We start from the raw sequence: 27,040 nt of genomic DNA on the forward strand, positions 1-27,040 counted from the left end.
ATTGATTTTGTATTGATCTATTGCTCTTATAAACACCCTTGAGGATCTGTTCTGCAGTATTTTGAGTATTTGGTCTTTTACTTGGTACACTTTGTTGTGGCTTCTTATTTTAGAAGCTCAAACCTTGATATAATTCTGTATTTTAGCAGCAGCTTCATTTATATCCTCTTTGCTGAAAAATGGTCGTCATTTCATTCATGTTCTTATCCAAATCATCAGTTTTCTGGAAAGTCTGTTTTTTAATCTTCAGAATTGACTGAAGACTGAAGGAAGAACTTGTTTTAAGGCGTAGTCTGAATCCACTCTTGGTAAATTTTGCTTCTATGTATGTTAAACCATCAAATTCCCCCTGATATATACATATATATGTACACTTGAGTAACTAACAATTTAGTCACATAAATCATGTATTTAGTCATCCCTGCTTCCTGTTGGCCCATATATATTCCCTAGAGAATGAACTGTAGCAGCTTCAGCTGCTCCTGATACCCACCAGCATGCTGCAGGCTCCGTGTTTGCCAGGTAGCACCCCAAACAGGATGAATGAATCATAAGCGCTTACGCCAAATTTTGACAAAAAAGTCATAGTATAGTATGTTGTCCAAATTATGACAAAAAAGTCATAGTTTAGTATGTCGTCCAAAATCACTCAAAAACGTCATAGTTTATTATGTCGTTCAAAATTAGACAAAAAAATCATACTTTAGTAGGTTGTTAATTTTTGACAATAAAGTCATAGTTTAGTATGTCCTCCAAAAAGTGACAAAAAAGTCATCTTTAGTATCTCGTCCAAAATATGACAAAAAAGTCATACTTAAGTATGTCATCCAAGTTTTGACAAAGTAGTTTAGTATGTTGTCCAAATGCAACAAAAACAAACATGTGTCAAGATGACAGTCAGCTCAAGTGGCCTAATGGATAAGACACCTGCCTACTCAACCAAGGATTGTTGGTTAAAGTCCCTTCTGTGGCAACCAAGTAATTGTAGAGTAAGATGTCCCAAAGGTGACCAAGAAAATCATAGTTTGCTGTCCAAAAGGTGACAAAAAAGTCATAGTTTAGTATGTCGTCCAAAATGTGAGAAGAAAGTTATACTTAAGTATGTCGTCCAAATTTTGACAAAAAAATCATAGTTTAGTATGTCATCCAAAATCACTCAAAAACGTCATAGTTTAGTATGTCGTCCAAAATATGACAAAAAAGTTTTACTTAAGTATGTCATCCAAGTTTTGACCAAAAAGCCATAGTTTAGTATGTCGTCCAAAATGTGACAAAACAGTCATAGTTTAGTATGTCGTCCAAAATGAGACAAAAAAGTAAATGTTTAGTATGTCGTCCAAAATGAGACAAAAAAGTCACAGTTTAGTATGTCGTCCAAAATGAGTATGACGTCCAAAATGAGACAAAAAAGTCATTGTTTAGTATGATGTCCAAAATTAGACAAAAAAGTCATACTTTAGTACGTTGTTCAAATTTTGACGAAAAAGTCATAGTTTAGTATGTCGTCAAAAATCTCTCAATAACCTCATAGTTCAGTATGTCGTCCAAAATTACTCAAAAACGTCATAATTTAGTATGTCGTCCAAAATCACTCAAAAACGTCATAGTTTATTATGTCATCCAAAATGAGACAAAAAAGTCTTTTCATGATGAAGAGACTTTTTTGTCACTTTTTTACATTTGAATTTGGTTCTAATCTTTATCATTCATTAGCACACAGCCTGTACCTTCCAGTTCTCTGCAACTCCGGCCCATGGTGCTCAGCATGTAGTTCTTCCTCTACCTGGCACGCTGTGCCATTAGGAACTCCTGGCATCTTTCTCTTCTCCTGCAGACACAGTCCAAGAATAGACAGAAATCAAACAATAGCTGCTCAATTTACCACCACAGCCAAACTGAAAAACCTGAAACCAGAAAACGCTCCCTCTGAATGTCATCGTAGCCGTGTACCTGAGAGGGGACATTCTTCGGCGGCTCAATACGGATGGAGGGATCCCACTCCCCTGGTGGCAGGACAGTCACCTGGTCAAGGAATTCATCTATGCCTGCTAGAAGGTCACCTTTGTCCTTAGCCTTGTAAGCAACATCATGGAAGATCTGGAGTAGAGAGAGAGCAGTGAAGCACAGTGAAGTGTTGATATTTCATTTGTACGCTGAAGGTCCCTGAAGCTATATTTCATATGACAGAGCTCTGACCTCATCTGTCATGATGGTCGCCATTGAACGTCCAATTTCATGGTATTGTTGAGCCTTTCCATCTGGACCCAGCAGAATGAAGAGAAACCTGTCGGCAGATAAGATGGCACATATGTAAACCACTACTTTTACGGATTATTGAAAAGCTTCTGATATGACAACTGCACAAGTTCAGCAATCATATAAGATGATAACAAATCACAGTGTATCTAATGAACAAGGAACAAGTATGATGTGTAGTGTAGTATGTGTAGTATGATGATGACACCTACTGAATCAAAGGTTACCATGGCAGTTAGTAAAGAACAAAGATCACTAAAAGACCACAGTCCAAATCTGGACCATTTTATCCTGACTGGGACATAAAAATATAATATATATATGTATACATATATATATGTATATATATATATAAAATAATTGTCAAGTTGTCTTTAAAGAGTCACATCTGTAAGGTCCAAGAAATGCACACAAATTACATGTGCTGTAAAATCTTTCAAATTTACACCTTCTATCCCTCCCATTGACACAATTGACAAAAAAATAATACAATAAACACAAAATATTATTCCACATTCCACAAATAATATAATATTATATTACAGTCTTTCTTTGATTTGAACATTTTTGACTACTTACAGACGCTGATACAAACGTCCTAAATTTATGTCATACGATTTCCACAGGATATCTTTGCCCGTGACAACAACTTTCTTTGAAATACTCTCACCATAACTAATAATTGTTTCACGTTGAATACCTGACATTACATATTTTATCATATAAAGGGTTCTTTATAGAGCTGCCGTCTACCTGGTAGGTATGGGCACCTCAGTGAGGCCAGTGAGCAGCACAGCAGGAGAGAGGCGCACAAAGGCCACAATGGATCTCTCGAGGAAGTCCAGCTCTCCCACCAACACATTAGAGGCCTCTGCGCCCTCTGGGATCTTCTTCATGAAGTGCATGTCCACCTGGTGAGATGATGAATTTAAAAGATGATTCCTCCAATATAAATGTCATTAGTCTAATGTAGCCATTCCCTAATTTAAGAGACACCATCCAAAACCTTGAATCACAACTAATAATCAATTATTGCCATATATACTTATTTTCATGTGAACATGAAACAGTAAACAGTAATATGTCACATTGTTGATATGTATGTTACCCACTATACTACATCATAAGAATTGATTAAAATCTATGGCACATATTTCACAGCAAACCTAATTAAAAAAACTATATTTATTTATATTTAATGACCTTTTATGGCCCACCTGTAGTACTGTCACCAGCCTCCACTAGGGGGCAGTGGCCCACACTTTGGGAATCTCTGGTCTAATGTTTACTGTAACTCTCCCTCTGCTGGTGTCAGATTAATGCCAGAGAGACACGCTGGCTTTTCAGGGATTCAGGGAATCTGCCTCCTCTAGAGCCTATTTATCACTAAAATGAGCAAGTATACCTGGGATATTTAAACAAAAAGGTGAATAACACCCTTCCCATGGAATGATATCAAAGTGCCGGGAAGGAAATGATTTAGGGGAAGGAAAAAACAACACACAACACCACCACAGAGAGCAACAGTGCTAATGTTACAGTGGTGACTATTTTGCATCTTCTCTTTAAAACAATCCTTTAGATGAGAGTTCAGCACCTAGTGGCCTGTGGGCCAGTGTGATACTATTTGGCCTAGTAGATGAATTAAAACATGTGATTAAATTATTTTCACAAAAATGATGGAGTCATGTAGATCAAAGTCAAACATCTGTTTTAAGACACGAGTAACAGACTGAGGTTACTTTTTAAACCGACACATCTCTTAAATTTGCCATTTGTTGCACGTTAATGAATAGTTCTGGTAGAGAATTTTTTTTGTTTTTGCCCAATGTTGATATGATGTTTTGACCTGATATTTAATTTAGAAAAAAAAAATGTACTTGACATACTTGACATTATTATATTGTGTGCAAGTTTTAAAAAGTTGGGATCACTACAAATATAAATGGTATCAGAAGTGCTAAGGACTAGAAGATGAATGCATGTTGTAGCATTGAATTGGTGCATTACTTGCAAATACAGAGCAGACAAAGAATAAATGAATGTGTTCACCCAGGTTCCTCATCGAAGCTGAAGCCGATAAAAAACCTGCAGGCACTGCAGAGGCATTTAAACTGGGAGTGAAGCCAATTAAATATAATTTCAACCCGTGATTTAACACGGTTTGTAACCAGAGTGGATTATATATATTTTACATGCTGTAGTTCCCTATTATTTCTTAGGGGGCACTATATGACCTGGTTGATTTTGTTGTTAACACATCAAACACTGATTACATGATTCTTCTACATGCACAGAGCTGTTGCAACAGTGAATGGAAATGACATGTAATCCAACGTGTTGACATTGTTTACTTCAAGTCAACACATAAACACTGTTGTTGCTGTTGGTGAAGGAGAACACAGTGGGCTTGTTTACCTTGCTGAGGTCCACCTGACTGCTGTCCTGTCCAGCACCGTTCTTAGCTGGTTCTGGGGCTGGAGGAGGCTGCGGAGCTGAGGCTGTGACAACAAAAGTGTGTGTGTGTGTGTGTGTGTGTGTGTGTGTGTGTGTGAGAGAGAGAGAAAGGTCATTGCATGTAATCATTGGTCTGACAACTGCAAAGTGAAGCAAATGATGAAGGCAGCTGCTCATACATAATCTCCTTTGGAATCAGTTTGTGATTGTTGCTGTTGACTGAGGCGTTTTCAGTGTCTGTCTATTCCTTTGTTTTATTGTTTTCATTTTTCATCATTCTTTTATATGAAATTAGATTTGTGTATATTATCAAACACCATTTTTTAAGAACATTTTTAAAACACTCAATGAATTGAGCAAACAAAAATGAAAATACACAAATTGCAAATAAAGATTTCATTATTCAAAATGATTGTATTTTACTTGTTTGAAAATACACTTAGCAATGATCGGAATTCTGCTTGCTCCGATTTGAGCTTCAAACTTGTTCTTTGCGCTCCCTGGCTTTTAGTTTGCAGTTCTGACTGTGGGTGGGGCTTAGGAATCCGCCTGCTGATTGGCTACTGAGTTTTGGAGTTACAATTATTACATTTACAATTATTATGAGTTCCATGTCGAATGTTGGCAGGAAAAACCCACTAAATCATGTACAATATTTGTACAGTATGTATTTGTAGTATGAAACCCACCTGACAGATGCAGCTCCGACTGTTTGCGGGTTCCCTCCGTGAACGAGCGTACAATAGGAATCAGGTTCTTCTTCTTCTCATTCTGGTGGTGGTGTCTCTTCAGCAGAGCCTCACGCACCTTTACCCTCACGCTGTCGTCCAGCTCATGAGACGCCTCCTGGTGGTCCAGCACCATGTCTGCAACACACACACAAAGCCATGACACGGTCACCATAAATACTGAGTATGATGATCACACATTCAATCCAATCCAACTTTATTTATAAAACAATAAAAGACAATAAAACAATAACAAATAGCAAAAGCCAACATCTCAAACTGAATTAAAAGCATATAAAGGCAGGAGATGCATGTTGAAACACTTAGGTCAGTATGTGTCCATCACATCTGGTCATGTGGCTCTGCAGCTAATCACCAGCATCTCTTGTCCCTGCTTCTGCTGAGTCAGCGCGAGGAAGTTTCAGAAACACAAACACACAAACACCGCAGTGCCTGCATTCATTCTGAACACACCATCAAGATCATGATGTCAGTGTAATCAGCCATGTTAATAGGACAGTGGGAAAAAAAGCTGAGCCTCAAATTGAAAAAAAAAAAATCTAATGTAACTTCCACTCATGACATGTTTGAGATGGATCTAATTATCATTTAAGGCGGACAGCAGCTCTGCCTTCTCCAGTCTGTCGTCAGACTGACAATAATCAATGACTCATTTTAAATTGATTTAACTTAAATGTATGTAATACAGCAGGCAAAGAAAAGCTTACTGTTACTACACATTACTGTTGTTAATGGAGATATAATTGTGCCTTTAATCAAGTCAGTAACGTCATTTCAACATCATTGGAAGATTTTATAAAACCTTCGGTGTAATAAGAGGATGCTGGCTTTATTATTATTGAGACACCAATTTAAAGTAAATAGCAGGAGGAACAATGTTTAACCATGTCAGTATGAATACATCTTCTTTTCATAATCCAATTCTTATTTAATATATTTTGGTCACTTTTAAAGTGTTTGCTGTTTTGCCGCTACAAAGGTATAATATTATATTGTTGATAGTGAAGATTAGATTATGCATTGTGATATATTTGCATGGTCTCACTTTGCCTCATCTCAAAAACAAACAAACAGACAAATCAAATAAACCCTTCACTCTGTTTTGCCTAACCGTGTTGGTTACAATTTGCCGTCCAGGTGCTGCTGACAGTAATAACATGAAAGAGAGGATGGTGGGTGGGTGGGTGTGTGTGTGTGTGTGTGTGTGTGTGTGTGTGTGTGTGTGTGTGCGCGTCACCTCGTTTTCTGGCTTTAACAGGAGCCTTATCAGGACCAGGAGTCCACATGGGGACAGAACCTGTTTCCTAGGAACGGATACATTTTAGGGCTAAGATTTTAATGGTGGTTAAGCTCAGGGTTAGGCATTAACTAGTTATGGTTTTGTATACGACTCTAGTTAGGCTGTGCAAAGCTGCGTGTGTGTGTGTGTGTATGTTAAAATGTCTGCTGTTTTCTCTGAAGGTTGTGCTCATTTTAATATTCATACATGCACAGCATGACAACACTGCTGATACATTCATACACACAAAAAACAGGTTATTTAACACTTTCATACAAACAACTGTGCGGCGTTGTCTGAATATAGACTTAATGCAAATCAGGTTCATCCGAAGTTCAGGCACAATACAACGCTTGACATCCATTTTTAATGCTGTCCCATATTATGTAAAAGTCAGTGAGGATTTCTATAAATTACAACCAGATATTTTGTGTGTGTCTTTGTGTGTTTCTGCATGGCAGCAGACCTGTGCTGTACATTTACCTCCTCTCTATACATAGATACTTAACAGACATCCTGAGTCTTTTATCAGAGTTCTATAATAAGAATGACATTTTTGCTGCAATCTCACCTGCAATCTCCTCAATAGAGTCCGCACGCATGTCAAGCAACACACTGCCGTTGATGATGCAACTGCGGAGCTCAAACAGGCTGTGGAGTGACAGAGTAGCAACGTACGGTTTGCTCCACCTCTCGCCGCCGTCCTCCACGTCCTCTTCAAACTTAAGCCACCTGCAAGACAATAGAAGCACATGTTTGTGAAAATTCCGCGGAATAATTCCTTGGTAGTCCCGTTAGCTGTATGCAAAATGTTAAATGTACACTTCACTCCACTGTATACTGCACGGAAGCTGCTGAACAAGAAAAGAAAAACTAGATTAGAAGGGCTGTAGTGTATAATATTTAAAGAAATACTTCACCGATTTGTATTTAGCTTTGTATTACTAGAATAGCGGTAGTATTTTTGAAAAATTGTTCTACCCAACCTTAGTTTTCCCTGAGTTGAGAAATATCTTCATTCTTTTCTTTGTTACGTGCCCACCACTGACACTTGGTCCTGTTAGCATAACTATTAGCAAAGATGGCGGACGCTGTTTACATTCTGGGAATGAGGCCCCGTCCCCCTACATGTGGGTCTAAAAAGTGAGGAATTAGCATTAGCATCGTTTCAAGCCTCGGACTGGTGTCACTGGTAGGCACTGAGGTTGGGAAGCACCATCTTTCAAAAATACTAGCCCTATTCTAGTCATACAAAGCTAAATACAAATCGGTAAAGTGTACCTTTAACTACAAACAAATGCCTGTTACATTCAAACCTTTGTTAAATGAGTTGAGGTGTACTGTTCTACGGCCCCTGAGCTGCAACTGTATACACACAAACACTCCCTTAGTGAGTTCTGCTTGACAGAGCCCATTTTCAGATGAAGAAAACAACATCATTTGATATCATTTCTGTCCACAAAGACCAAACAGAGAATTCTTAGAGATTTAGACTTGAATAAGAAATATATTTTTGCAACAAACGAGCACAGCAGCTTCTTTTCTTTTTTCTTCTGCTTTATTCTTTAGCAAGTATCCAATCCACAAAAGATAAACCAAGCTTCAAATGTAAACACACTGTACACTTCAATTTCCACAGCAGCATAGCTGCAGAGCTGCCATATGCTGTCAGGCATTTTTCACCGCCCGCTCCCAGAGGACAGATCCTGACCTGGCTGTTTCCTTCCACTCAGCATCTTTGCCATCCTTCACACAGATCTCATCCAGCTCAGTGAAAAGCTCGTGAGCGACATGTTCAGCGTCTCCCTCTCCGCCCAGAATGAACTGGACCCTCTGGGACGGCGTGTCTGATCAAGTGAGAGGTTGAGAAGGTGAGAGAGGATGAAAATGTTGTTTCACAAACACAATGCTACTTATTTTCTTACAGTATTTCTGGCACCAGACAAAACAAAGCAAACATTTGTGCGTAAGTACTCACTCTCATGTACCCACTGTTTCTAACAACATGCAAACACACACACACAAAGCTGATATGCTGACTGAGTTCATGCTCTAGGCTTTATTTAACAACTACTCGCTCACATTTGACGTGAGTTTGACGTGCAAATGTGCATCTATGTCCTTCACTGAGCTGTGAAGTCTCTATCCACCATGAATGAATATCTGTATCAGACTCACACATGACACTGGGTGTAAAAGGAAACACTACAAAGAGGTTTTGTTTCATTTCGGTGCATCACCATGACTGGAAGGTGTTGTCTCAGATCCCTCCTTTTGTTGTGCTGAGCTACTTCCTGCTCTTCTGTCTCTCCTGCGGTGGCGGGAACCATGGGGCTTGTGGTGACGATGGCTCTGCCGGGGCATCCGCACCCCCACGAACAGAGCCCTGTGGCCTGAGCAGAGGAGAGAGAGCTTTAGTTTTTATTAATGCAATGCTTTTATGCACTCATTGTCATTTTGGTCACATGTGGACATAATGTAATGACATAATTACATCATATAATATTGAATTAAATAAGAACTGGTAAGAACTGCCCTTGGGGATTTAAGTAACTACATCTAAGGCGGATACAGCGGAGGATAAAATAAATAGTATTTAATTATATACAGCAGGAATTCTACATTAATACGGAATAATGATGTCTGTTATGAGCTTCAGGCATTTAAATACTGCAACAAGGAAAAGATCCAATCGTTTTATTTAACCATTATTTAACCAGGTTAGTCCCATTGAGATTCAGCAGCATAATTACATTAAAAACAATAAACAACATTAATTATGTTTACATAAAACACAGACAGGGTAGATTTCACCAGCACTTTGAACTCATTCAATGAAACAATGGCTTGAAATTCAGAGCGTTGGGTCAAAATCAACAATTGTCTATTTTAGTTTATGGCAGACATTTGTGAACCCTTTTTTGTCTTTTATTTCTCAGTGCAGTTTTCTTAAGAGTGAGATAATTTGTCCTTTGGCCTTGATTCTTGTAAAGACAAGTTTCAAGGTCAGCTCTTCAGTTTCAGTTTCAGTCTTATAATGTATCACATGTATGAATTAAAGGTGGGGTGGGAGATCATTTTCTGGAGCATTTTTTTAAATTAAAATCCTCTTCACAGCCCGACTGTAACCAATTAATTATAGCATGAATGAAAAAAAAAGAAAAATGGCAGTCAGCTGTGGAACGGACAGGCCTGTAAAAACACCATCCAATCATATTGCACGACCCAAACGAATTAATTGGATCATGATGCATCAATCAAACTACCATCTGCTCCCCCTTTCCTAGTGCACGTACCCCTCTTTGTGCACTAATCGCACATGCTCAGAAGACAACTGAGCATGTGCTAGCTTGCTAAATCCAACAAGACAGTTGCAGCAACTTTATAACAGAAAAAACGCCAACAACAAGTGTTTGTCGTAAATGAAAGATGTTTTTTTGGGAAAGCTACTGCCAAGAAAGAGGCTGATGCAGAGTGATCCAAGACCAGAGAGAACATCGGTGCTGTGTTTGAACGGTGACGACAACTGAAAGCCCAGAAAGGTCTGCAAAGTGATGACATGGTGGCTCTGGTTCTACTGGACTGGTAGGTTAACTTTATGTCTTTGTGAACTTGTATGATTTTTTGTTGTTTTTCGGCCTCACGTTGTCATTTGAACAAATATCCAAAAAAACGAAAAGAACCAAAAGTTACAGATGCTGCACGGTGTTTGTGAATCTGTGTTTGTTGCACGTTCCTGTGCTCTGGAGGCGGAGCTTCGGAGCGAACTCTGAAGAAAAGGGCTTGGACTTAAGAATTCAAAAAGTAACCTGCTCTAACTGTTTTTCCAGGCTCTCCAACCCTACCTTTAAGCTACTATGTGTAAGCTGAATATTTTAGTTTTGTAGTAGTTTTTTTTTTTCTTTTCTTTTCTTTTTTAACACTGCAGTCTTTCTATATATCATTTTAAATACCTATTTCAAAGCTGGTGCTTCATTGGTACATTCTTGTACATGGTCTTCAGATGATCAAGTCATGGAAAGTGGAATCATTATACTGAGGCTTTGTTGTTGGTGTAAAGCTCTTTGGGAACAATATTCTGCTTCCTGTCTTGCTTGTTTAACTTGAATAACAAAGATGGAACAATAGCAAATTAGTTTTCAAAGACCTTTTTTTTAAGAGACAGACATCTTGTGTGTATTTATATGAGCATAATGCATATATACAAAGATCACAATGGTTACAAAGCAGCGCTACGGTGTTCATTCTTGATTATGTAATGATCCCTGCAGGAGGCAACAATGAGTCCAGTGACGCATGTGCAACTACAAAACATACTGGAAATGACTCAATTACTGTTGGGTATAATAGAATATTTATAACAGCATAAGTGGTCTTTGGAGATGTGCTGAAGGCTGAGTGAGGTCATTTCACCTGTTGAGTAAGATACTTAGACACAGTGTGTGATCTCCATGCACAGCTTTCAAGAGCAGAAGTTGTTGTTTTTTCAGTTTGTATTTACATCAGTTAGATTAATTCTCTTTTTAGCTACAGTCAAGAGGGAAAATATACTTATATATAAATAAGGGTTTATCAACAGATGGTTGAGTATGATTAATGATAAATCTCCCAAGATGAAATACAATCTGCTGATGTAAGGTCATTAACTGATTGCTGAGTGAGTGCTCAATTTATCTTTCATTCTGCATATGTTGTTACCAATCCATCATTTAATAAATATGTCGTAAACTATGTGAAATCTGAAAATAATATTATAAGAAACAGTGTGTGTGCTTGTTGGTGCATTAAGTGAATGAAAGAATCCTACAAAGTTTAAGTCAATTTAATATAAAGTTAAGTTTGAAAACATGGACCTCCTGTGGTCAAACCTACAGCCACTAATATACACAACATTTCCATCAGCTGCAGAATAGCAAGAAGTTACAGATTCAGGTGTGGGAGAAAAGCAGCAGCTTTTGAATGTTGAATTTAGTCTTTGAAGAAACAGATTTGTCCCTGCAGCTGCTCCCTTTCACTGAAACAGAAACATGTGAGGTGGTTTGTTCAAACAACCATAGCACAACATACAAAGGCATTCTTCAAAATGAATTTGACAAGCTGTGGAATGAGAACAAAACAACAAAAGCATATCTTACACATACTGAGGTAGACAAAACGGTCAGCTGTCCACAACAATGGCATTTTTGTGAGGGTGCCCTTAAATGGTGAAAGGTCTGTATTTACAGTATATAGCACTTTTCTAAACTCGATGCTTACTCAAAGTGGCCTCCCAGCACTCTCTCCTCCACTTGGATTTGACCAGTGTGTGTTCTCAGCATTATGTGGGCGGAGCTTTCATGTCAGGACAGACACAGGGAGGTGGGATGTACTGCTATTGTGACCTTTTCCAGCATACTTCACTAGTTTGTTTTCCTCTAGATGACTTTATTTGTTGATGACTCCCAGGATGTAGAATATAATGTGTTTCAAAAGAAAATTACAAGCTTAGAGTAAAAAAAACTTTCTCTCACCTTCTAGTTCCTCCTCCTCATAGTGGATGTTCAACACAGAGCTTGTGCCTCCCTGGTCAACCACCACCTCTTCATCTGGCCTCTGATGAACACACACAGACACATGTATAAGGATAACGTCGCCAAGCTCGACAGTGTGACCTTCAGTGCAAACAAGAAGTGTCTTTACAATGGCCTCAGTTGAACTTTGTAGAACGACTGCAGCGTTTCAGGCTCAGTCCATGAAAAGAAACATGGAAGGTCCTGGAGTGTCTCATTACCAGCAGTTTATCACACGGCAACAGAACCACTAATTGGCCAAACTACTGAGAGCTTTTTAACAATGGGCGTCAAATTCCAGACGTTCTATTCTCAGACTGTCTGGGACAGATGCACCGAGAGAACAAGGACGCACGAACACACACACACACACACACACACATACACAAACATGTCAGAGGTAAGTAAACACTCAATGAATCTGCTGCAGAATGTGCTATGTACTTTTCAGGGGAGATCCAATCAAATTCAAATCAGAGTGCCACATTCATCAGTGCTGCTGGTATAGTCTGCTGCAGGATGTTACTGATGGTCACTCTCCCATGACAAGACTTCTCTTTTTTTCCTCTTTTCATTCAGATACAGTGTTGTCTGCACATGAACAATAGTGTCTTCACGGATCACTTCTAAAATAATAAGGGCGAAGGACTGCAGGAGCCAACACTGGCACTGGAGTGATTGTGCCGCTGCATTGTCTCTGTTTACAGTATCTCAGCACAGGTGCATGCGACAGTAAAGATTTCATGTCTTGTTTCTGAAGGCCTCCATCGTGCTGCTAAAAAGCGGTCAGTGTGTACCACTGCAGTGAAAATCAGTTCAGTAACCGTGGACAAAGGTACACACAAGAACGACACGTTTGACACATGTGGGCATTCTGTGTAAAGTGTAAAAAAGAATTGCTTGAAACTAAATCAATAGCGGAAATCTATAAATGAATGCAAATGGTTGAGCAGTCCCTGCCAACAGCAGCACGCAGGGATCTTTGACTAATGTTTAACAAACACACACAGGCTCACAGCTTAAACAAAGCATCATCCCAACATTAACCCTTAGAACACAGAGCATTAAGGCTGCTTTGTTCCCATGACTATGTTAGAACACATATACAGAGTCTATAAGAATGTGCAATAAAGAGTGTCTTATATCCACAACCTATAGGCAATCTGATGACTAACTACTGAAAATGTTTAAAATCGGTTTGAATTTGTGAAATCTAGAAATACGTCACAGTTCAAAGTTCGCTTGGCTCATTTTTATGAAGAAAAATAAAATAAAAACGGTCTATTTCTATTTTGTGACTTCTGCACCATTAAAGAAAATATGCAAAATAAAGTGAATCACAACATTGACTCATCAACACATAAGAAGCCTAAAGATGTCACACACACACCCCAGGATGTCCATATAAGGAGTTGTGTATCATTCCCAAACCATAACCGGCTAATGCCTAATCCTAACCTTGACCTAACCACAAGTCGAATCGCAGATTTAAACTAAACCAGCTCCTCAGAAATGAGGTTCTGCCTCATTAGGAGCAGGTTTTGAGGCCTCCTGGTCCTCACAAGGTCAGTGTTTATGCCAGAAAATGTCCTTAAGAGGCAACAGACACAAGAACACACACACACACACACACACACGGGTATGTAAATCCCACTCTCTACATAAGATGCTTCCGCCCCCTCACATAAACACATGATCAATGGCGGATATGTTTCTATGAGTGTGTGAGGGTGGTGGATGCAGAACTGGCAGAACATACTGTATCTTAATCAATGTGACGTCCCACTCTATAAAAAAGCACTACACACAGAATGTTGAGCAGCTTTAAAAGAAAAACTGAACCAAAAAAAAAACCCTGAAAGACTGAATCACTGAAGATAAAAAAAAAATATATATATATATCTGAGATGACTCAGTGGACCATTCATAGCAGAGCTGTGGTAAACTGGTCTGTTAGTTAATTAGTAAGCTCATCTTTATAGTGGCTTCTTGATTTTAATTAGAACAATGTGTGTGATCAATAGAAGCGCTAATTTAGGATGGCAGTCCAGTGACGGTGAAAACTGAAGGCATGGCTGAAGAAATCATGCAAACATTTACCGTATCGTGGTCAGTCATGTATCCTGTAGTGTGGGCTGCAACATGAAAACCACTGAGGTGCAAATAATTGCATTTTTTTCCCCTTCCTGGCCTGTCAGAGATGCTTCCTCATTAAAAAACCATCATGCTTAGCTTATGACAAACATAAATCTATACCTGGTTAATGCTTGTTAAAGCATTTTCGGTACATAACACATTCAGTTGCACTAAAATAACCTGTGTGTATTGTTGTGATTTGTCTCTGTTCTCTTGGGGTTTAGCAGATAAAACAACACACAATTTATTAACATAAAAAATACAAAAATCATGCCAGTTTCTGCCCGCAGTTATGAAATGTGATAAATGAGGACAGAGCTGTGTGTGTGTGTGTGTGTGTGTGTGTGCGTGCATGTGAGTGTTATCTCTATTTTAGATGCACCCTGAAGACTGGAGCTGTTTTATAGCTCCAGTCGTCCCCCATTAATCTCTGAGTGATGCTAAATCAACTGTGGATCAGAGGGTACGGCAGGTTGTCCATGAACCGAAAGGCAAGTGGTTCAATTTCAAAGTGTCCTTGGGCAAGACACGGAAGCACAAATTATTCTGGCAATGTGTGAGTGGTTTGTTGGCGAGTGAAATGCTGCATATACATTAGCTGTGCTGTATGAATGTGTGTATGTAGTGTAGAGCACTTTGAGAGGTCATTAAGGATAACAAAAAAAGCACATCTGGACACATCTGATTGTTTGAGCAAACACTGGTGGCAGCCCATGGCCAAGTGGAAAGAGAACTTGGCTTGTGAAGAGTTGCCAGGTTGTTCATTGGACACTCTAAATTGACCCCAGCCACATGGGGGCCACATCCAGTGTACGGATGTGTACACTGCATGTGCCAGTCCCAAGCCTGGATAAATGGGGAAAAATATCTTCCAAATCAAATATGCAGATGATCTGCTGTGGCAAACCCTGGAGAGGGAGAAGACATATATATATACATATAACTATTTTGATAACCGATTAATCGGTTCAAAGCTTTTTTCATGACTAATACCAGATTTCTGATTGTTTAAGCTTCTTAAATGTGAGTATTTTCTAAATTTCTATGCTCTGGATAACAAAGAAATCATTAAAAGTGATCATTTTGGTTTGTGGACAAAACAAGGCATTTGAGAGCATCATCATTTCCAGGTTTGATGAACACTACTCAACTTTTCTGATATTTTATGGACCAAACGATTAACCAATTAATCAAGAAAATAATTGACAGATTAATCGATTATGAAAATTATCATTAGTTACAGCTCTAATTTATGTACAGTACATATGTATATATATATATATATATATATACATATGTATATATATATTAGGGCTGTCAATAGATTAACAAAAAAGATTTCATAGGCACTCAGGCCTATCAAGTGCTGACCAGGTCATCTTAAAATAAAGGCCATCCTGTATGCAACAAGAACATGTGTTACTATCACAACCAAAAAATCCACCTGAGAATGTCCTTAGAAACTAAGACATTCACATTTGTCATGAACAGCCACAGCGTAGGTGTCTGAATGGAAGTGGCCAGGCAGCGGCCAGCATGTTATGGGCACTATCAGTGCCTAGAGTGGTTAGTTTGCTACTTCCTTTCAACTCGTTGGTGATGTGGAGGAAATCCTCTGCGCAGGTCTCAGCAATTAGATGCAGATCTGTTCAAAGGCAAAGAATCACAACTTCCAGTCATTGTCAATAGATTGTGCCGTGACACCCAGGTAACTTTTGTTTTATCGATGGTTCCGTCACACGGCTTAAAATAACACCTTACGCCCAACAATCCCTCACCAGAGGGAGAGCACAATAGAAGTAAACAAACTTGCGTTAACTTAACTAGCTATTTTATTGCGTTAATCTTGGCTGTATTAATCACAAATTCTAACGTGTTAACTTTGACAGCCCTAATGTATATACAGTATATATACAGTATATATATATCTATATATATACATACATACATATATGTAATTGTCTTTTCACAAGCTTAGACTCTGAACAACGTTGTGTTGTGTTTTTGTTTTCCTCCTGATATCAGCACAGAAACAATAGCTGAAAACAGATTTCTGAAGACGCCCACTCAACTCACAGGTGACAATGACTTCTCTCTCCATCACACTGGTGCTGTGGGATTTCTCTCCGTTTCCATGACTCAGCATTTGTCTTTGTCCCAAGACGATTAGAAAGAGAAAGGGGCAACATAATTGTGGAGTCATACTCAAACCAAACACAGAGGCTGTGACTCATGGTTTTATAATTATGTTTAAACAGAGGATGAAAGTGTGCTGAGAGGAACATTTCAAAGTGCCTCAAAGCAAGGCACTCAACCAGCACCGGTGATGGTTTCAAGTTAATTTTTTACAGCAGGACAATAAAGCAGACATAGCAGCTGTGGACTAGGGCTGCAGCAACTTCATCAATAACTAAATGATGTTCCACTATTTTCATAATAGTGGATAATGATAACTGATTTATTATTTGACTTTCTTAACTGTGAGTGTTTGTCTTTCCTCTGAACATTTGAATATGTTCTGTTTGTCCTTTGAGGATGTCCTTATTTATAAAGTTTGGAAAATTGACAATTTATGGACCAAACAATTGGTCATCTCATTGGGAAACTAGCCGACTGATCAATTGTCAGATAAAGTGACCGAATGGAAGTATAGGTTTTGAATTCTGTCAAACATATCGATCAAAAGAACACAGATGAGACAATGAAGTAAGTTAAAAAGTACTGTTGAATGACTGCAGGTACCACAGTGACCAGTGTCCTAACTCTAACCCTTAAAACCCAAGTCTTAACCATCAAAAAGCAAATGGTGACAGAATGTGAGGAGCAGACAAAATGGGTTTCCATGTATTGCATGCGTGTTTGAGCTGAGGCTGGAGGCGGTCGCTTTGCAAAACATAGAGAGACACACACACTCACACAGAGAGAGAGAGAGAGAGAGAGAGAGAGAGAGAGAGAGAGAGAGAGCGAGAGAGCTTTTTGTCCCATAATCATTGTGGATCATCAAATCGTCAATACGTTTGGATCCATTTGTTGCAGAGAGAGAAAGAGAGATAAGGAGGACAGCCATTTTCCTGCAGGCACATTCAATAACTATATTTAGAGTTGGTTAAACCATGTTTCAGGGAATGGTGTGACTGAAAAGGAAAAGGTCATCTATTGTTGGGTGACATCGGATGAACTTCATATCCAAGCAGCGATTACAATGTTCCCTCTCCTGAGTCCCAGCCCTTCATGACACTTGACTCACCGAGGAAGTGTTCTTATGGCAACTTCATGCTGGTATGTGTTTTGTTTAACAGGTTAATGGCTCACTGTCATTCACAACTCACCTCTCCTGTGTCGCCTTAAGTGCTTCGGATAATTAAAAAGCTCACATGGCACTTAAAGTTTGGTCTGCTCTCTCTGTGGGTGAGCACATCTGTGACCCTTAACACGTGCACGTGTGCCTGTTTTTCCACTGACAGAGCAGATGATTTGTGCTTTCCTACCTGTGTCATTACTTCTTCTTTAACGACTGACCTTCCTCTAGTCACAGGTTTATCAATTATTTTCCACAAAGTTTATTCGCCGTGTTACAGAACAGTGAACACCAAAATGGCTGCCTGTCCTTGAATTCCTGTCCTTTGGTTGCATGTAGTGGCAACCACCTATGGACAACTGCCCTGTGTATGAAAGAAGAAGCACATCATGAGAACCTCATCCCTGTTCTACCACTTTATTCTCCACATGAGGGTCGCTCTCACACTCACACCTACGGTCAATTTAGGTCGTTTTCACACCTGATGGTCTCCGCTAGACTCGGTACGATTGAGGACTCGGTTCAATTGGGGGGTTGCAACATTCAGCCGGTCCGAGTTTGCTAAACACTTTCTCACTTTAGTGAAACGAACCAAACCTGAGGCGGCGCTGCATCAAGAATTACTGAAGGAGAAGACAAGACAACAATGAACAAGAAAACTCGCTCATCTGTTGGTTAATGCAGGACAACTTGTGTTTCCTCCACATCAGAGCAAAACATGAAGCTGCAGCAATTGACTTCCTGCATTTGGTTCACTTGAAGCGGACCGAGACCTACGTTTTTAGGCGGACCAGAATTTGGTTGCGCGTTCACACCTCCCCAAATGAACCGGACTTTCCAAGCAAACGAACAAGGATTCGATTTAGAAGATGAAATCTGCATGTTCTTGGACTGTGGGAGGAAACTGGAGAACCCGGAGAAAACACACACACACACACACACACACACGGGGAGAACATGCAGGCTCCTTAAGTGCTATTTCAATTTATAAAGGCTTTAGGGCCTCCAGATTATTCTAACATGATGTTGATGGATGTTTAGTATACTGTATATTTGCAGATTGATTAGGCTTTTGATCAGAAAGGTGTTGTACAAATAACGTTTATTAGAGAGTGACTCATTTTGCTATGGACACATCAATCCAGCTCTCACACAAACTAACCCATTTTTGTGTGTGTGTGTGTGTGTTTTCACTTCCTTTCCTTTTCCCCTTACATCATAAAGACCTTAGACGCCCTCATCTCGTGTCTCAAGATGCACTTGCTGCTGAGGAAAATTGCCCCAGAAATTCTCACAGCAGATGTGAATAGAACAGGCTCACAGTGTTCTAATTATAATGCTGATAAAATAAATAAAGAAATGATCATGAGGCTGATGCCTTTTTGTTTTTTTCTTTGTATTTATTTATTTATTTGTTTCCTGAATTAAAGGCTTAATATTGTTCATTCATGTTCAGGGTTCAGGACGTTGAAGCCCTGGATGCCCACAGAGAAGTGTTTTGTTGGTGAACAAAAAGAGCTGTTTTGTAATTCTTAGCCCTTCTTAGATGTTTTTTTTGTTTGTTTTTTTCTGGTCAGCGTCAGTGAAAAACATTGAACTAGTTATCATGCTGAACAAATAGAGCAGCAATGATTAGAATCCATGTCTCCTGCCAGCGGGTCAATCAATGTGCCCTCGAACTCCATCGGGACAGAGTGTAACCAGCGACAGATGAATGAGGCCTGTTTCTTACTAAAGACATTTGAAATGCAGTGACTGCAGCGCTGAATGATTTGGGGAACATATCTGATTGTGACATTTCTGATAGAGAGGATTTAATTATCATATAATATTTTAACCCTTTAACACCGAGCGTATCGCTGACTACACATTTGCACAACTCCACTTAGGATTACTGTCATTATACAACGTTTGTGCAATCGGAAAAATTCCAGCAAAGTTTTACAAAGTTGCCCATTGAAGCCAACGTGTGGTTATTGCACACTTGCGCTGGTTCAGGAAGCCGGAGAATCAGCGTCTTTGTCGCCAGAGAGGAGAGAGAGTGGCAAGAACACCTGTTCATAGTTTCCATTATTTTTGGCCTTTAAACTGTTCAAATTTCAAATTTAACACGCAAAATCTGTTGTTCGTGTACAACTGCAGTGTTTTTCTTCCTTTTAAATTGTTAATTGTAACAGCATTTAAACATGCAGTACATTGTAAATAACTGCCAGCTATTGGAAGTTCTTCTGGAAAATGGGCAAAAGCACTTAGTTACAGGACATTATCTGGTCCTTTCATGATTAAAAGAAGAAAAAAAAAGTCCAGGCAGACATTGAGGGTTAGGTTAGGACTATTCATAACATGATCGACCACTATCACATGAGACGCTGCCAAAAAATATTAACCGTTATTTATATTTAAATGCAAGCACACAATTGTAAAGACATTCACTGTTTCTGATGTGTACATATTGTATTTTTAAGTAGCATCAAATACAAAACAAGCAAGAATACAACAAGTACATTTCATTCATCATCATCCACTACTTTATCCTCCATATGAGGGTTGCGGGGGCTGCTGGTGCCAATCCCAGTTGACATAGGATGAAAGGTGGGGTTCACCCTGGAAAGGTCGCCAGAATAAACCCACACACACACACGGAATGAACATGCTAAGTACTATTACAACCTTTTAAAATAATGTCTCATCAGTGCATATTGTTTGTCATGAGAGCAAAGTCCTCCAGAGAGATAATAACCACATCATGACAGATGAAGACTCACCAATCATATGACTACAGTGCATTAAGGCAGACATAGTCAGGACAACTTTCTAAAGTTCAAACTGAGCACCAGAATAAGGACGACTGGTGATTTAAGTGACTCTAAATGTGGCGTGTTTGTTGGTGAGCATTTCAGAGACTGCTAATCTACTGGGATTTTCACACACAACCATCACTAAGGTTTATACAAAATGGTTTGAGAGAGAAAATGTGAGCAGCAGTTCTCCAGACAAAAAAAATCCCTACTTAATAGCAGAGGTCTGAGGAGAATGACCAAACTGGTTGAATATGATGGAAAAGCAACAACAATAACTCAACAAGGAAGGCTGCATTTACACTGCATGGTGCCAGTGGCCCAATTGTGGTATTGTCCTCCCATGTGGCACAAATCAGATATGACCCCCAATGACAGTGTGAGCAGCAAATAAAACATATGGATTCAGATATCAACAGATCACATTCTGGCCTCATTCGTATGTGGAAATAAATCAGATGTGTGCATTTGTGTCCACAAAGTAAGTGGACAGATCAGATATTTCCCTGTCATTGCAAGACTTGTGCTTCCTTAAAAAAAAACTCTCTTTCAACCTGTGCAATGGAGGACAAGTGGACCAAACCAGTGGACTCCAATCGAGGTGCTTCATGCTTTTTAAGCCTATGGGTCAGGGATTTTATTAGAGCTGCAACTAACGATTATTTTCGTAATCGATTAATCTGTCGATTATTTTCTCGATGAATCGTTTGGTGCATAAAATAAAAACGATGACCGGTGTTCGTCAAACCTGGAAATGATGATGTTCTCAAATGTCTTGTTTTGTCCACAAACCAAAATGATTAACTTTTAATGATTTCTTTATTATCCAGAGCAAAGAAATGAAGAAAATATTAAGAAACTTTAAGAAGCTTAAACGATCGGAAAAATCTTGTTTTAATCATGAAAAAAGCTTCAAACCGATTAATCGATTATCAAAATAGTTGTCGATTCATTTCGTAATCGATTAATATTCGATTCATCGATTAAATGTTTCAGCTCCAGATTTTATAATTTCATAACAACACCACTTTCACTTCCACAGCCTTTTAACCATTTTCTGGTCGATTGCCACACCCACCCTGTGGTTTGTTTCCCCAAGTGTTAACCAGTGTAAATGTGGACATCAGAAATGGTTGAAGACAATGCAGCCACAAGCTCCAAAAACTACTTGCTACAAGTAAAGTACGAAGACGACCACAGTGAGAGCCACTCCTGCAGCTTTATAAGGTGCTCTATGTACCAGATAAAGTGACAGGTGAGTGCACAGTAATAATTCATGATTAATATGTCTATCACTACTCACTTGTTACAATGACCCTTTAACCTCTGACAAAACATTTCTCCCGGGGAAACTTTCAGGACTGCTCCAGCCTCCACTCGTCATCCTCTGATGAAGCTGTCACACACAAATCCTGACTCAGACAACTGGGTCTGTCATCTCCAGACTGCCTGTCAGCCAGGGCTGACCACAGCCGTGGGCTGAAGCGGCCCCATTACACCATCGCTAATCTGCCGTACAAACACCTGCGACTGTGCTCCGCTCAGAGGGAGCTTCACAGGAAGGAGGCTGTCATGTTGAAGTGAGACAGGAGCGTCGAGAGCTGATGGAGAAGGCATGAGAGGAGCGGCTGTTTTGTCTGCTTCAGCCCACACGGGCGGCATGAGTCACACACACCTTATTCAATACCTCACATTTCATTTTGCCTCCCCACACAACCCCCACTGAGAGTTTTCTTTCAAAAAAGATCACTGCAGTTTGGTTTTAGTTGGTAAGAGATGGCAGCACATTCCTCCTCTATCCTCCCACCCACTCAAACATTATCTACTGTCTTTACCACTTATCCTTTAAGGGCTGCAGGTGGAGGTGAGAGGCAGTGTCCACCCTGGACAGTGTCATTACAACTGCATACATTTGTGACTAGAAACTGAAAATATAGCACTCTTATATACGCAGGAACATTTCCTCACACTAATATCCTGACCCAAATAATTGTGATTCAGGATATAATTGCGATAATATGCTTTATCATATTTTTTTCTTCAGCCCATAATCTACCTTCATATGCTTCGTATCCATAAGCTTACGGATCATTTTCTATCCATTCTCCACAGGGTTGTTGCAGGTTTTAAAAAAAAAAAAAAAAAACACACAACAAAATGTTTTCATGTGATAAAAAAAAGCCACATCATTGAGGACACATATGCACATGAGGTTCCCAGTAAAGGAAATTTACCACAATCAGCTAATTGTGAGTGCTTTTTTCATGGCAATGTGCAACAACATCATATGTCATCATTAATGTGGCCATGCTTCTACCCTTGGATTTCCTGTGACTGAACAGCTCAAACCTCAGAGTGTTTCCAAGCATGATGTGGTCTCTGAGTACTTTCAAATGTGAAGTATGTGGTTGTGAGGTATTGAGACATCTCCTTATACAGATAACTCTGCATTTACAAATCAGATCTGACCTATTTTTTGGGAGATTTCTGTGTATTAAAGTGCAACTCAGCAGAGAGTTGACTGTGGACCGTGCTCCATAAATGGACGGCGCCAACAAACTGATTAAAATGAAAGGTTGGGGCGGAGGCCAAACATGGAAGGAACTGTGACCATTTTGCAATGCTGGGACTTAAACCTCTGATAAATTTATGATGCCTACGGCTATAAATAACAACAAAGGTATCGATGACGTAATGACGTAGTACAACTGTAATTTATTTCCCCTACGTTTAACGGTCTTATTTCATAAAACTGACCCTCACACCAGCGCGTTTGTGTCAGTGTTCTGTGTATTCTGTGTAAGTATTGTATTTTACATGCTCGGCTTCTGTGGTTTGTTTTACCCAAGGTGATTGATTTCCGAGCATCTCTGTCTCATGTCTCAAATATGACGAGAATCTGTTTTGTGGGTGTTTCATCAATACACCGGTTCTCTGTGGTCCAATTATCAACTCAAGACATTGTCCTGTAATGACCGTCGCCTTGTATTTCTCTTGTATTGTGTTTTATTTTATTGTGTCACCTATGATTTACACGCCTCCTCTTTACACCTCGTTCTGTGCACTTCAGCAGCTCTGCTCTGCTACTTGAGGCTAAGCAAACATTCAATAATAATATACAGTATATGGAAGTATCATTTTCTTCATATCAATAGAATAAAGGCTCAATATATATTGATTTGATATAAATTGTGCACTTTGACACAACACATAATTAAATAAAAATGTTATTTAATCTGTTTTTCTGTTTTTGTCTTTGGTTATCTGATATCTATATTTAAATGATATATATATAAATATATATACATGAATAATTGTCAAATTATTAAAACTTGAAAGCTTTAATATCATTATTGCCTGTATTGTCCAGCCCTGCTTTAAATGTTAACGTTTGATTGCAATAACATTTTTTAAAACTTTAAAGTAAAATATTAAATGCATAACATGTGCTAGTGAATATATTAATATATATATATATATATATATACATATATTTGGGCTGAACAATTAATTGAAGTCTTATCGAAATCGTAGTACATCATAATTGCATAATAATTTTTAAAGGCAAAATGTGTGTCAAAATATAATTTTGGATCAATTTTTGTCTTGATCTATACACATCTTATTCTACAGACTGGAGAGAGCGCCTTTGTTTCTCACAGATCTGCACAAATATCACATTGTAAATCATTTTAAATATGTTTTTCGCATAACAATGAGAATAATGGTGTAAAAATGACCATTCCCTCTGATATCACAAATCATATCACAATCACTGTCAAAATAATCGCAATTAGATATTCTTTCAATATAGTTTAGCCCTACGTTACTGTATATATATGTATATATATATATACAGATATATCTATTACATCTCGCTGTTGGGAGTGGTTAGCAAGAAGACCCGGTCGGAACAAGGCCCTTTCTGCATGGAGTTTGCATGTTCTCCCCGTGTGTGTGTGGGTTTTCTCCCACAGTCCAAAAACATACGTGATTAGGTAAATTGGACACTAAAATGAGAGTATGAGAGTGGGTGGTTGATTGTTTGTTTGGACTGGCCAACTGTCCAGTGTGTGACCCCACCTGTCGCCCTATGTCAGCTGAGATTGGCATGACCCTCCTCCACTATACCCAAGACACGTCCAAGGAGTCTTTGTAGAATTATAAACAGATTTTAGGAAGAACAAAGACTGGCACAGTCACCGGTGGATGCTGACTGAACAGATTGTCATAGATATGAGGGCAGACAAACACATTAGCTCTCAAGTTTGGAGGGTGAGGCTCCTTGGTAATCACATTTCTGTGTGAGTAAGATTTAATCACACAGAGACGTCCCAGGTCCTTGTCCATCTGTCTCCTGCCCTCACAGACAGGATGTTATCAAAAGTCACCAGGGTAACATGACTGTATTAGGGTTGGCTGCAGTATCAAATTGAAGCTAGTTATTAAACTAATATGTAAAGACACCAGCTGAACACTGGTGTGTCCAATGGTCCATTTGTCCTTCTGGTTTGCCTCTGTCTGTCCCATCAACCGACTCAGTCTCTAATGGATCACCCATCAACAGGACATTGAGGATCAATTGGTTTTTCCACCTTCAAACGTCCCTTCACCACATCGAGCCCCCCCTCTGTCACCATGATTGGCTCAGACATAACACATGGACAGCGCGCGCTGTGTGGCGCATGGTGTCAAGGTCATTTGAGAGTAACGCGCCGTCCCCGCCGGTGTCACGCGAGAAAATCCCAAAATGTGTCAACACCGGATTGATATCTGTGGCGCTGTGGTGGACTTGCACCAACAGTAATAGGCATGTCAGTGCAGTGACTGCACGTGTTTGCACCTCACAATAACACAATCAACAACATCCTGTACGCATGCACAGCAACAACAGCAGCAGCATCCCGCAGGAACAGCATCCTACATGACATTTAGACACACACAGTGGGCTGTCTCCAAAATTTAAAACACTGCAGAGAGGGATACGATCCGCAGGGAGACACGCAACAGCACCAAACTACACATGAATATGAAACATAGTCTTCCACCAGCAGATTGTGAGTTTCTATCAGAGCTGAGGGTTTCAAACAGTTGTTGGAGCTGCTGCTGTTCTGTGCCACAGCTCCGCCTCAAAGCAACGCGCCATGTATTCAATATCTTAAAGGACAATTTACCTGGTAGCTCAGAATGCTCTCAGGGTCGTTGACGGGCATGTTGGCGCCTAGTCTGTTCATTCCCCCACGGGCTGGAAAAGTGAGACGTTCACGGGGTGTGACGAGTCCCTTCTTTGCCTCTGCGTTTTCAGGTGCTGTTTGTTTGTTTGTTTGTTTGTTTGTGATTTGAAGATGCAGTCACGAGCTGGCCACAGCGGCTCCTTCTGTTCCTGCAGACATGATGAGGGGGTGAGCGGCTCTTTCCTGACGAGGAACACGGTGGAGGGGATAATTTTGCGCCCTAGTGTTATGATGATATCCCGGCCACACTTACTGCCTCTGCTGCTGCTGCTGCTGCTCCCCCTCCCCTCGTGTCCTGGCTCCTGGCCGTGGGAGCAGGATGCAGGCAGCATCACTGCAGCCTCAGCCAATCAGAGCGCACAGGTGCGCAACGAGGTGCTGCGGCGCACTGCTGCTGTATACCCGGCACAGCAAGACCACCAACATATGTAATAAACTTTACACACTGGACGATCTATCGATCTGTCGATCTATCTATCTATCTATCTATCTATCTATCTACAAAACAGTTACAACTGTCACAATCAAAGCCAAACTACATGTTAATGTAAACTAAATGTTTATTTATTTTTCTTTAAACATATTTATTGTATTTACAGGAGTAACATACTGCCACAATTATACAGCAGGCTTACTGCAGTACAATAAAAATCCATTTGTTACCGTATTTCATTTTCTCTTTGGTGACGTAACTAGCACTTAGCTCACATTTTGACTGAGCCACTCATTTATGGATTGATTGATTATGCTTGTCTGTCAGTGCATATCTTATTGATCGTTCACATGTAATGGTGCCATCTGATTGTTGCCATTTGAGAGCTGTTTCAGAGTCGGCCCCAGGGCAAAAGTGAACTATAAGCTAAGCAGCTGCTTCTGTGGCAACAGTGCGTGGAGAGAAAAATAAACATTTGAACATATTAAAGAAATCTGGATATCTTTAGCTATACAGTATTTCGAAATCAAAATAGTGTTGAGCATCAGTTATTTGGTTTTATTTTGTATGTGTTGCTCATTTAGTGCACATTCATGGTTTGGGGTAAATGACAACTAGAGATAATGCAATTTATAAGGTTACATCTACATCAATAATAGTCAAGCACTGACTACTTTGAGGTGGTGGGAGGGGGCCCCTAAATCGGATTCTGCTTAGGGTCCCATAAAGGCTTGGGCCGGCACTGGTCACTATAGGCAGGTTGAATTATAAATGCTGTATACTGTTATACCATAATATACTCTAACATCTCCACAGAGGCACATCATATATCTACCAATACACAATAATAA

At 39.6% G+C, this 27,040-nt stretch overlaps 1 protein-coding gene across 1 annotated transcript; it reads right to left on the reverse strand.

The window, feature by feature from the left end:
• Window positions 1-1,702: 1,702 nt before the first annotated feature.
• Window positions 1,703-26,119, reverse strand: LOC122767939 (electroneutral sodium bicarbonate exchanger 1-like). Its single transcript, XM_044023515.1, has 11 exons — window positions 25,697-26,119; window positions 12,252-12,333; window positions 8,982-9,134; window positions 8,453-8,588; window positions 7,313-7,473; window positions 5,403-5,579; window positions 4,675-4,757; window positions 3,010-3,167; window positions 2,197-2,284; window positions 1,951-2,097; window positions 1,703-1,828 (listed from the first exon to the last, which is right to left on the reverse strand). Exons 1-11 carry the CDS (start codon window positions 25,754-25,756, stop codon window positions 1,703-1,705), a joined length of 1,371 nt encoding a protein of 456 aa, XP_043879450.1. The 5' UTR covers window positions 25,757-26,119.
• Between the last annotated feature and the right edge of the window lie 921 nt (window positions 26,120-27,040).

Source organism: Solea senegalensis, linkage group LG4 (assembly GCF_019176455.1).
Source record: "Solea senegalensis isolate Sse05_10M linkage group LG4, IFAPA_SoseM_1, whole genome shotgun sequence".
Classification (NCBI taxonomy): domain Eukaryota; kingdom Metazoa; phylum Chordata; class Actinopteri; order Pleuronectiformes; family Soleidae; genus Solea; species Solea senegalensis.